This window comes from Panthera onca, chromosome D2, assembly GCF_046562875.1.
Source record: "Panthera onca isolate mPanOnc1 chromosome D2, mPanOnc1 haplotype 2, whole genome shotgun sequence".
NCBI classification, from domain to species: Eukaryota; Metazoa; Chordata; class Mammalia; order Carnivora; family Felidae; genus Panthera; species Panthera onca.
Genome location: NC_138349.1, coordinates 14349752 through 14363189, shown reverse-complemented (window position 1 = coordinate 14363189; position 13438 = coordinate 14349752). Strand labels below are relative to the sequence as shown.

At 45.1% G+C, this 13438-nt stretch overlaps 1 protein-coding gene across 3 annotated transcripts in view; it reads right to left on the bottom strand.

Moving 5' to 3' along the window:
* Window positions 1-356: 356 nt before the first annotated feature.
* Window positions 357-13438, bottom strand: part of SHTN1 (shootin 1) — a 100923-nt gene continuing 87841 nt past the window's right edge. For 2 of the 3 annotated variants that reach the window (XM_060641385.3, XM_060641384.3), the window contains one exon: window positions 357-2133. In XM_060641385.3, the coding sequence (XP_060497368.2) occupies window positions 1911-2133 (223 nt within the window). In that variant the 3' untranslated portion in view covers window positions 357-1910. The remainder of the gene's footprint in view (window positions 2134-13438) is intronic. The other variant, XM_060641386.3, reaches the window with a different exon arrangement.

Sequence of the window (13438 nt, the reverse complement as noted above, 5' to 3'; positions counted from 1 at the left end):
CCCGGTTGCTAATCGATGTCTGGCCCGGGGAGCACATCTCACCAAACAGGTTACCTTCCTACCCTGGAAATGAGGGTGGTTGCGTAAGTGCGTCACCCCCTTGATGTGTGCGATGACTAGGGAATGACAAGCGTACGTGTCTTTATGTTCCTAAATGGGTGTGAAACACATGCCGGCAGCCTCATGACAGGTACAGGAAGGAGAGCACGAAGAAGCACGGAGCAAAATTCCTCAAAGAAACCATTTTGCGGACGATTAAAAAATCGCTGAAGTCATCCAACGCGTCTGCAATTTTCTTGCTCAAGAATGACAAGTTTGGAGACCTAACCCCAAAATCTCAATAACCACAACTGACCTTTAATGGGAAACTGTCAGTGCTTTTTAATAAGTGTGATGAGGAGACTTCAAATCACAGCATAACAGAACTTGTGTAAGTGTTAACGCAGTTTGTAGTCAGTGGATCATACAGAATAGTATTCAGTTAGGAACATTATAGCCGAAAAACATTACATTTGAATTCCCCGTGAGTAAACCAATAAGTAACTGGAAAATCATCACTGGAAGAACATGGAAACAATCAAGCATAACAAACCTACAGAAGGAGAATTATTTCCAAATTCAGGAAGTACATTTATTTACCTGCCTACCCACCTCTTCAAGCCTATGCTTAGCACACGTGCAAAAATAAAATACAACTACTGCAATTATTACTATCATTTTCTTCTGCCCTTAGGTGAGAAACACCTGACAGCTACATGCTGAGCCGCGCTAACAAAACTAAACCTTTCACGTTCTTTAATAGTAAAATTACCATTACTGAATCATTGTCATAAAAAATGCATTCAAGTACCTTACCACTTATTTTAAATAAACACCAATTTTGAAACAATCGACTTTGAAAAGCTGTATAAGTTTTTTTTTTTTAAAAATCCCTGATTACATTTCTATTTATTCACCGTGGTAGACTGAAACATTGTATTTTTAGAGACTAACTACCACTTAATTTCTTAAAAAAAAACACACACACACATACAACAAACTGCATAATGTGGAACAGCAGTGAAGGAGGAAAATAGTGTGCTTGTCACTTATCTTGACTGTACATAAGAATCGCGATAAACCACGGCACTGGTGCCACGTTCGTACGTGAGAAAACAGTTAACTCCTAGCACGGAGCACACTGTTTACCAAGATAATACTCTATTAAATCCAAGGCTGGGACTTTCCCCTCCATTCTTCATTCAGGCCACCAGAGCATTCCCACCGACGTCCTTGGGAGGCTCTGAACACGGTGAAAATACACACGGATTTTCTGTTCCATAGCTGACAGTGTGTGCAAGGGGCACGGACTATGGGAGTACTGGCTTGGCACCTGCAGCTCCTGAATTTTATGCTTTACCTCGGGATAGGCTAGAAAGCGATCTGTATGCCACGTGCCTAACAATTCCATGCTACTGCAGTTTCTCTATCAAAAGAAGATCAGACCCCAAACAGAAGCTTCTTTGGGGACTTTTTAAATCCTCTTCAGTTGGTCAGTTCTGTTTCTCCATTTATCCATAGAGCCGCGAACTTTCAGTATTACGTTTGTTCGATGGTTTGCACGTTAGCTAAAAAGACAAACGTCTGAATTTTTTGTAACCTTCTAGAAGAAGTCACACTTAATACACTAATTGGAAAAACAAAAACAAACCAGCTTATCCCTATACAGAAAAATAAAACCTACATAGGATGTGTATTTTGCTAAACAACTTACTTATGTTTATAGGTAAATTACTTACAAAAGTGACACCAGAATAGAACCTGTACCGTGAGTCCAGTGACAAGAACAGAATATCGGCAGCCCCCTTGCCAATACGCCGGAACTGATCACTACTCGGCGAAAAGGGCTGGTACACGAGTCGGCTTTCGCATCAGCAGTGAGAGCTGTCTGTGTCTCTCATTTTTTCCATGCTGTCTTCTTTGTATTCTGGTTTCATTTTGCCTTCGTCATCCTTGGGTGGAGTTGAATCTTTTTCGGGGAGCTGGTCTTTGGTTTGGGGTTCGTGTGTGGAAACAGGATCTAAAACTACAACAGGTCCAGCTTGTTGCTCTTTGCCAAAGCACTGGCTCCTGCATCCGGCGTTACTGGGAGGCCTAGAGGAAGAACATTTACACAAAACAAAACAAAACAAAAAAGCAGAGAGAGAGAAAATATTTGGCTTCCATATTCCTGGATTCAGACCAACCAAAAAAAAAAAAAAAAAAAAAAAAAAAAACCCAAATGCTCTAAGTCTAATTAGCATGCACAAAGTGGTCTTTGAGGTGCCAGCCATTAAAATAAAAAGGAGCTATTAGATGACATATTAGGAGCAGGAGGCCAGGAGAAAGAAGGCGGAAAAAGTCAGAGCAATTAACTACGGAAGTGTTAAAAAGCCAAATTCACCTACCTGCTTAATTACACACTCTTCTCAAGAAGTGCAAAGCTCTTGGGTGCCTGGCGCAGGCCGTCCCACTGCGCCTAGACTCCTGTCCCACCTTCTCTTAGCCAGAAGGAGCCAGTGACACCCCCCACCCCACCCATCCTGTCCCTGGGAACAACTAGCTGCAGATCAGCTCTGAGGAGACCACCCCGCTGAGCGAAGGAAGCCAACCCCATCCCGGATGGGCAGCTGAGAGACGTGCCTGCCGCTGCCATTAGTGACCAGAAGAAATCTGGCGAGACCTGGGGAGGGGCGAGGGAGGAACGAGGGCCGGTGGAAGAATCCAGAGAATAAGCTAAAATGCTAAGTGACCATCAACTTTTTCCCTAAAGGAGAATCCTGTTTCTGGCAAAATTTCTTAATGAATTTCAGAGGTCGCTTCTTTCCCCACAGAAGCTTCCTCTCTTCCCTTCTACTCTAAGGCACGAAGCTACTGCTTCTCAAGCTGCGTGAGTGACAATCTCCTTGTGAAAACAGGGACGTCCTCTGTGTCTTTTCCTGCCACATGTCAGGAAGGCGGGACGGGGGCTCTTCAGACTTCACTGGCCTTCGTGGCAAAGGCTACGATGTGCAGCTCGAACCAGCACACCCCTGTCCCGCCTCTGGTGAGTCCACTGCTCGACCAGCCCTTCACGGGAGTTGGTGCCACTAGGACTCCCTGAGCCCCGGAGCCATCCAGACACTCCCTTACCCCCTACGACTCCTCGCCGGTGGGACTCACCACAGTCACGATGCAATGAGTGCTGTGTAACGCGTCTGTCTCTTCAAGTAAGAGGGAGGCGTGCACGAAACAGGGACCCTCAGCTTTGCTCACCTCCACCCAGCACCTAGCGTGGGCCCACGGGCGGCACGAATAAACGAGTGAATACTAACGAGGTGTGAGAGGCTCAGAAGCCCACGCTCTGGCGTGGCCAGGTCTGGAGGTCTCTCTCACGCGAAAAAGCATCAGAACAAACGCCTGACTACTGAGAAAAGGCAGCCTGTCTGCTCCGGCCACAGGCACCACGACCTGAAACCCGACGACCGCGGTCTGCCCGCCTTCTGCCCAGTACTGTGAAATCTGTCCTGATGCTTGAAAACCGCTCCGTCTGGCCTTTCGGTTACACTGCATGACTTGGCCACCATCGACAGTGACTAACACACGACTCGGTCTTCTGTGGCAGTGGCGAGCGCACAGAGATGACCGGGAGACAGAGGAAAGCCGCGCCGCGGTGAGGACGGATCCCTTCGTTTTGGCCTCAGTTTGACAACACCCTTGTCATTAGAAAACGCCAGGACACCTTCCATCAACCTGGACCACAGATCCGCCTCTTAGGACATCTGCTGCTGTGCTTCGGGAATCAACAGGGGATACAGTCCCCCCAGCGGTACCCGGTTTGACCTTCTCTGACCCAGACAACGCCTGAAAGACTGTGTGCACTAGGCACGGTCACGGGAGCGAACCACTGCGCGAGACCTACGAGATTCACGACTGGAATGAGGCTTCAGGCAAGGGAGAGAGCGAGGCTGTCTGGGTAAGTCTGTGGCCTCTGCGTCCGACGCTGGACCTGAGGTCAGCGGTTCTGGCAGCTGAAAAGGAACATGGGTGAAAATTGACAAGAGACTGAGGACAAACCGCAGCTCTGTCTCTTTCGCAGTCTCCAAACCCCACGACGTAGACGACCTGCAGGAACCACACACGGACCTGGTCCAAAAGTTGGAAAAGCTGGAGGAGGAGCTGGGGGCCGCTGGGAAAACCGTGGGCCAGCTGCCACCACGTGCTAACTAGGGGACACTGCGCATGGACCGTGACGGCGTCTGCCCTCCGCGGACCTTCAGAGCCTTCAAAACAGAACAGAAATGACACCGGTGTCACTTCTGCCTTCTAAAGCTCACGCGAATTTGTCTTGTGGCCCACGCTAACCTGGAAACAAACGGGCACGGGAATCCTAGGAAATGAAGCTCCAGCCTGGCTCGGCTGTTATGGCCCAAAAGCCACAACAGTCCACAGGCCGGTCACCGGTCTGGCTCTGCCATCTTGGGCCTGAGCCCACTGCTACGTGAGCCAGCCGGTCTGCTCGAGGCGTGAAGCTTCGCCTCCTCCTAAGTGAGCAGCTTCCGCCAACCCGTACTGACCTTCGGCACTTTCGGAGAACTACCGTGGATGTTTTCACGCCCGTGTGTGTCTGCAGGTGAAGGGGTGATGAACACACCCTAAAGAAAGCTTCTCGCATCGGCTGGAGGTGAAAACTTCCAGGAAATGCTCTCAGGCTTCCACAAGAGCAACAAGGGGATGTCGACTGAATCGAAAACTCAGAAACCTTGTGTGGTCGGGATGAAACTGGCCCGGAATTGTCTTAGTGCCTCAACTACAGATTGATTCATTATTAAGTCACCCGTAGGCTACAACGTGAGAACTCCGTTGGTTCGTGGGCAGTTTCTCTGAATGTACGCACTGAGAGTCAGAGTAACTGATTTCTCACGGATAATGACCACTGACTTGGAATCCCAATGGGTTGAGGCCAAAAGGGGCTACGGCAGGCAATCATCGAGTCCAACTGGTCCTTTAACAGATGAGAACAATGAGTGTTGGAGGAGAGAACCTGGCCTACAATCAATGGTTCATCAACGGCAGAGGCAGTGCAAGAACCAGGAGCTCTCTCTCCTTTCCCGCTTCTTCCACGGTGCCATGCCGCTTACCAAAGGTGTCTTCTCTCAGAAACTGGACAGTAAGGCCACAGGCTAATTTTGGCACGTTTACTGATCTCTTTCTCTCTGAATCCCTGTTTTCAGATGCCTCTTTCCGAGCCCATCCCTTCAAACTATCCTTTGCGTCCTTTCCCTTTGTGACCGGTACCTCCTCCGGGTTTGACACATTAGGTCTATTCCAGGTTCCCAAGGGGCGCTTCCCAGGACCGCTTCTGGAACGAGGGACCTTCTGCTGCAGCCTCATTGTGGCTCCATCCCCATCATGGGAAGGGCCAGAGTGTCATCAGTGACCGTGCCAAGAAACCAGGCTCTTGCTCTAGGCGGCCACAATGGCAAGTTCTAGCAAGTCAAAGCTCCTCCCCTAAGATAGGGGCATCTGGGTGGCTCAGTCAGTTAAGCCTCTGACTCTGGATTTGGGTTCAGGTCATGATCTCACGGTCATGAGCTCAAGCTCCACGTGGAGCTCCGTGTTGGGCGTGGAACCTGCTTGGGGTTCTCTCTCTGTCTCTCTCTGTCCCTCTCACAGGCACATGCACACACACTCGCGCGCTCTCTCAAAATAATAAACGTTAAAAAAAAAAAAAAGCTTCTCCCCGAAGGGAAAGGCTCAAGGGCTCAAAGGCAACAATCCGATAGGAATTGCAGTATACTATTATTCTGCTCACTTTGTCTGCTTTAATTCTTCATCCAAGGGCAAGGACCGCAAAAAAGGAATTAAAACTAAGTACTCATGAAAAGTATGGCAGCCTTTCTCCTGTGTGCTACAAAATCGCCAAATGTAAAACTTACATTTTCTGGGTGCTATAAAGTAGGACTAAAATCCTGTGGCGTTCAGGCTGAAAGGCATCGCTGACGTGAACTAGTCCAACCTTTTCATTTGTTCGACGAGGACACCAAAGAATAGTGCGTTAAATGATTTGTTCAAGGGCGCGTAACTTGTTACTAGCAGACACAGGATTAAAATCCTAGAATCTGGATTTCCTGGCCAGTATTCTTTTTCTTACCGTGACATACTGGTAGTCATTTATGATCCATTCAAAATATTTTCACGGGTCATTTTAGATGGTTTGCTCAAGAGCTATTTCAAGACAAAAAGAAAAACTGAAAAGCAAAATAAAAGCTCAGAGACAATGTAGCAATCTGTGCCGCTCCACGGAGCCGATGCCGGAGTGCACACAGCTCGGGTGCCCTTTTAGAAAGCAGCTACTGTTCCCCAGCTACAAGAGAGCCAGAATGTGGGGCCCGGGCGTGTGGGGGCCACTTGCTAGTCAGAGGAAAAGACCTGACTCCAAACCACACTGGTACCACAAAAACCTGAACGACTGTAAACAGCGTTGCCAAAACTGAACTTTCATAAAGGGACTCGGTGATTTCTCAGACTGTGTTACAAGAGACAAAGGAACAGCATTCTAATTTTCAAAAAGCACATCATTGTTTGCATTCAATGAAATTCCTTTCAAAAATCAACTTTCCACGTTCCAATTATATTCAACAACATTCTAGCTAACATTTCGGCTGCAATTCAAATTAACTAATGCCCCAAAGAGCCCTAATAGATGTGGTTCTGAGCTCAATTGAATACAATCAAAGCTCACGAAATGAAGGGGGAAATGCTTATTTCATGCAAATTCTGCATATCACTCAAGCTTAATTTTACTGATAATATAAAGGTGGGACATTTTGAACATTACAGTGAATGAAACTTTTAAGCGGTGAGAGTTATTTTATAAAATGCTACCTCTGAAAAGCTGATTGCCAAACAGTATAAAAATGGTTGGAGGCATAAATGCCAAGTTCATTTCTATTTCACTTCGGAGGTAACTATCTTTCAAATCGCAACAGCTGGACTATTTAACACAATCTGGTGAATCAAAGTCTAGTTCTTCTCTGGTCTCCCGGTGGGACGTCTGCATTAGTCCGTGGCAGCCGTCCAAAAAATGACGCACAGCCGGACGGTCTGAACGCTGCTGCGTTTACAATGAAAATGAATAAAGCTGCAATCGTATTTACCACCTCCAAGGACAGAAGACGGAAAGATTTAAATTTGTCTTTATAAAGTAGTTTCCTGGGAAAACTCCAAAGAGGAAGTCTGCTTTCTATTTTCCCGTGTGTAAAAATAAGAAGTCTCACTTTGTTTCCGGAGCCCTTTATACAGTTACTACAACAGTGAGCGGGAGCGGCTTTACAGGAGAGGTGGTTTTTAGTGTTTCTCTCAGATACCCTATTTGTTGGGGGATTTTAACACGCTTGTCCCAAATCTCCCCAAACGGTTTCAAACAGAAGGTGAGGCTGTCTGTCATTAGTACCAGTTTGAACACTTCCACTGTAATGAAGGTAGAACAAAGCTGAATTCTTTCAGCTTTGTGTACTTTTCGAAACTCCATTTAGGCTCAAAGAATAGTTTTTCGATTTGGGTCGCCTGCTACCTGATGCAAAAGTAGATATAATTTTAAATTCTGAAAACAAAATTGATAAACAACGAAACAGCACCTTGGGTTTGAAAAGCTGACATCAGCTTCTGGATTGCTGATTTGCCCTAACCATCAACCAGAATTCCTTCTTACAGCAGAAGTAACAATGGCTGGCTGGGCAAAGACGTCCTTGTCCACACGGAGCCGTATTTTCTTCAGTGGAGTAAAGGCAGCACAGGCACACGGGGGCTCGGGTTCCATCCCAGACCGTGGGGCGCGCTACGAAGTCCTGGCCCGCTTCTTTTAATCCTAACGTGGGCTGGACCGTGGACATTCACAGATCCCGAAATGCCCTGGGCCCAGGGAGGCTCAGGAAACTGGGCCATTCTCACCAGCAAAATCAACACTGAGAAAGCATGAACCCAACATTGATTTCAGCTCAGGCAAAGATCCTGAAATGCGTGTGCTACTCTTTTGGGCTACTTTTTGAGCTTTTCGTAATTTTCCACAACTCTAAGTCACCATGAACAATCCATTTTTGATCCCAGCTATTAACAGGGAATGTTATTTAAAACAAGTATCTTATTTAAGGAACATAAAGTCTTCTATAAAATTCACCATATATACCACTGGCTCCTCAAAAAAGCCAGCCTGCATAAAATGCTTGCATTTTTCTAGGGGTGCAGAACAATATTTTTAATTTTTCAAATACTTTTCCTTAAATTTACCAAGTTATATACGTTGAACTCTCTTTTAAGATGGGAAGTCACAGTGCTACTTTTCATAGTTCTGTGACAAGGTATATTTCAAAGGAAATGTGTTTATCAGGTTTTAGAAGTTAAGTCAATGTATTCTTAGGTCTGAAATTGCATTTAACTTTTTAGCTGGCTACTTCTATTTGAAGAAATCAAATACCACCCCCCCTCCACTGCCATCCATAAATAAAAGGAAACACAAAGGCTGCAGAGACTACTGAAAGATATTTAAAAAAAAAAAACTGCAAAGCACCAAAGGCAATTTGGTTCTCTATGCAGAAATGATACATTTTATGCAAAGTCTCTTAAAATCACAGGTGTTTGCAACTGGAGGCAAATGTTAGGAGGCAATTAATTCTCTGGGAGAACTGAGAAGGGCTCAGGGGCATTTTAAGAGTCATGCTGAGATTTTACTGGACAGAATTTTAACGCTAGATGTATTACAGCCTGAACGATTAACCTGGAAGAAGTTGTTGTCTGTACGGCAAGTCAGAGCACTTGTAAGACAATGCTGACAGGCGGCCCTCTGGGCCGGTGCACAGCGCAACTCCTTGGGGCGGGGGGTGGGGAGGAAAAGAAGACAAGACGGCCAAGTGAGGGGATCTCCAACTTCCAGAACATCCAGTTGTTCTGCTAATTTTGTTGTTGAGACTTAATTATCCATGTACCGGCACACAAGGAGGACCTTTGTAGTCGTGCCTTGCCGAGCAGAGCCACTTCCTGCGGCGTGAGTACACAATTCGACGGCACTAAGATTACAGTTGAGGGCACAGCAAATCCTTTCATTGTGTAAGCGCATCGGATGAAGCAGTAACTTCCAGGCAGTTCATTCTGCTGGCCGGTGGTGTCTGCTCAGAAGCGAATGTTTGCTAAGTACGGAGAAGGGGCCCCCATTCTTCTCCCCACCCCACCCCACGGCGCGCACACACATACGCACGTACGCACACGCACACGTACACAAAAGAAGGGAAAGAAGGAGAGGAGGCAATGATGGCGAAGGGTGAAGGGACAGGAAGAAAACCCACCCTTTCCCGCCACAGGGTCTGGAAGAACTTCTCTATTTTCCATTTGAACAAAATGTTGACCCAAGCCTCTCTCAAGGAATAGTTATGTGACCTGCCGAATGAATTTCCAGCTGAGATCAATATTTGAGACAAGAGCTTTATGCAAGGTTCCCTAAAAGGAAGAATCTCAATTTCTATTTGGTAACAGATTTCAGAAGCTCAGATTTTCCAGCTCCAATCCAAAAAGGGCAGCGTCTTTCAACTTCATTTTTCTACATTAGTTTTACACTGGAAATAATGACATAAAACTGAAGAGACCAGCTAGAGGTCAAATGATGATAAAATCAATTTTACTTTTAATGTAAAACCTGAAAGGCAATTAGATTTTTTTTCTTTCATGGAAATGTTTGACTGATCGCACTAACCAAGAGACATCTAAAATTTTATCTTTTATCATCTACCCTTTGCTATTTAGTTAATGGCTCAAACAAGATGAACTCTTACAAAAATAAATCTGTGTGGGGACAAAAGACACATGTATTTAGAGACACTGCAGATCTAGAAATTAAATGCAAATTACAATAAAAATGGTTTCACTGGCAACGGACATTTTTCTGCTGAAATTGAACTCCGGTCACCGCCTCACGGGTTTTTGTTTTTGAAATTCGTGCAGGGCACAGCGTGGCCTGTTTTGACCTCCCAAACAAAAAAGGCAAGCTAGCGGCCTTGTCTGGTGGTTGGAAAGTAGAAGAGCTTGATAAAGCTTGGGCCTTTGGGGGAGATTGGGGTTTGAAAAGAAGCATGATGAGTGAGAGAAGCTTTAACTGGAAGAGTCTCTGGCGATCGTGGTTTTCACAGGATCTTTGAGAATGAGGGCCGAGAGATGAAGACCCAGCTACGAAATCGCTGCGAAGCACACCAATCACAGTGGAACCTGAGTTCACTTTCACATGGGTTCTCCCCTTTGAAACGAGGTTTTGTAGAAGTAACCACATGAGATGAGAACGCATCTTTGAGGTTGACCACCTTGTTTGGTTGGAACTGTCAGGACATTCACCTTCCTGAAAGTGATTACTAGGAAAAGTGAACACGGATGAATAAAAGCTCAGTACAGATGAGCAGGACCACCAGTAGACGAGACTCTCCAGAGACAGAGAGAAACAAGATGGCAAGAACACAAGATCTCGTGTTGGGCCTCTGCCTGGCTGTGACGCAAAACTCTTTTCTAAGCTCTGCCCAGCTCTCTGTCCCTACTGAAGGCCCACTTGTCCTGCCTCTCTTTACAAGAGAGATGTCCTAAAAACACGATGTCCAATGGACACTTCAGCACAAACTCAAAGGAGCTAACCAGTTATTGACCAAAGACGGAGGTGTCTCAAAAAGGTACAGCATAAACTGAATTAAATTTATTTTGGGCTATAGAATGTATGTTTTTGAAACAACTGGATTCATAGTGATTCATCTTTGTATTACCATATTATCATTTAGTAAAACACCTTTCTAAACCAATGATTAGAGTCAGATTACTTTCAAGATTTTTGACTCCCTGGGAATAAACTATTCCTCAAAATGTCTGAAAATATCAAAAAATAATTTTAAAAAAAGTATAAATGAAACTGATGCCAAAAACTAAAGCAGCTTGGGCTGGTTTTGTGATATGGTACTTTGCAAAATTTGTGAAGCTTGCCTCTTTACTGGACATTTGACACAAAAAACATTAAAAGGCTTTCTTTTTAACTACTCTTTAAGTCTCTGTGCTTATTCGGCTTGGCTCCCTTTTTCAGAATTATTTTACTGGCTAACACTTTCTTCCCCTGGGAAGAGGTACTGTAATTGATTAGGTTAGCCTTAGGAAGGGGTCGGGAAAGAGACGAACTACCTAGGAGTGTGTAGGGTCAAAGTGGCAGGATGTGAGTGTCACCGGGTCAGTGGGGTGATTTAACTGCAGAATCACTGCTTCCGATAGAACACAATCTTATAGTCATTTTCTTCCCTCCATTCTTCAAGCTCGTCATACACTCAACACAGTAGCTATAGTTCAAAAGCACGGGCTCTGGAGTCGGATACGAAACAGGTTCAAATGAAATCTGACCCGACTCTCGATTAGGAACAGAATTTGGGGCTAAGTGTTTGCCTCACCGAGCCTCAGTTTTGTCATCTGTAAAATGGAGGTAGGTCCAATCTGTACATTTGGAAGAATTAAAAAAACACATGGAAGTATATGGCTTAATAGTCAGTGAAATACAGTAATCACAGCAAAACCTCACGGAAGCAAAATTCCAAAGTCCAGAACCTCCAAAGCGGAACCGGGGGCCATGACCCATCGCCTCATCTGTAATCAACATGTATATCCTGCCTGTAGCAATGAAAGTACTTCTCCTCTTGGACAGATATTATTATAATGTGAATATATGTATTAACATATAATACATGTTATGAAGAATAACAAATATTAACTAAAAAAAAGAGAAAAAAATATACAGTGGAATGTTGTAGGCTTTTACCCCCAAAATGTTTTCCCAACTTACCTCACCCGCATCAAGAGCATTAGACTCCTGCTTTCTTTGATAATGGAGCTAACGTGTTTCAGGGCCTTCACACAGGATTAAAATGGAAGACGACTTCACCCATATCCAGGTACGCTGTGTCACATTAAAAATGTATACCTGTGCAGGGTGCCTGGGGAGGGCTCAGTCGGTTAAGCTCAGGTCTGACTTTGGCTCGGGTCATGATCTCACAGTCTGTGAGTTCGAGCCCCGCGTCGGGCTCTGTGCTGACAGCTTGGAGCCTGGAGCCTGTTTCAGATTCTGTGTCTCCCTCTCTCTCTGCTCCTCCCCCGCTCACGCTCTGTCTCTCTCTGTCTCTCAAAAATGAATAAACATTTAAAAAAATTAAAAATATATATACGTATATATACATCTGCAATTGTGGCAAACTGATGACTATTTCAAAAAATGAATCCAGCTTCAAAAGCCAGAGTCATTTCGAAACAGACACTGACCATACAATGGAGATTAAAATAGTCCTTGCCCACGTGAAATGCTAGCACTAATTCTCTTTTAGGACCAGCTATCCAATTTATCTCCTGTGTGATCATGTATCTCTAACCCAGGCAGGTCTGAAAGCATCTGGAACAACAGCCGTAGGGTTCAAGTGAGTATGCCGATCCCCAAGAGCACTTCTCTGAAGGATAACTATCATTTAGATTTGGATTTGTAAATTCTGGTAAGGTAGTTTAAAAATTATTTTACAATCCTGGGTTTGTAGGTTTTACCATAAATCTATACTGAGGGACACGTTGCAGGCAGAAAATACATGCTTCCCTCTTGTTCCTTATCTTAACTGTGAACATCTTTGCTAAGCAACCACATTTGTGAGGACTTAGGAAAGCTAGAGCTTTTGGGGAGCTCTGGAGAGGGCCTAATCTACTTGTCTCAATCTTAGATGAGAAAACACACAACAAAAAGAAAACAAAACGGGCTGCATGACCTTCCCGAGGAAACCTGGCCCAGTCAATAACGCAGGTGGTCCAGTGTCTAAGCTCTGAACTCAACTCTGGCCCGTGATTCTGCAGCAATGGTCCAACATTACAATTTTAACGTAAGAAAAGAATTCACTGAGATATTTTTCATATATCATGCAAGTCACATGACAACCCTACAAGGTGGGTGTTGTTACCCTCACTCTACACATGCGGAAACAGGATCACGGGCTCAATATCTTGTCTAAGGTCCTAAAGACCACAAATGGCAAACCCAGTCGAGCTCCAGTTCCGGCAATGAACTGGCGCTCCTTGCCACCCAGCGCACACGTGGAAAGGCACAGGCTTAGAAAACCGATCGCACCACGTTTCCCTGCTACACCCTCCCCAGTCTCGAGGCTTCTCCAGGCGAAAATACAAACCATCCTCATCTCTCTGACCCTGTGAAACACTCAGCCTCTTCCTGCGTATTGTAGCTGCCTGAAAGTAATAAAACAGTTATCTTTGAAAAAAATCTATAATTTGGAATTTTCCCTATCTTATATTGACCATCCCACCCATAGATCAGCTTGAATCAATGAGTCTTACTATACTTTTAACATGGTCAGATTACTCTGTCAAAAGAAAAGAGCATGAAAGC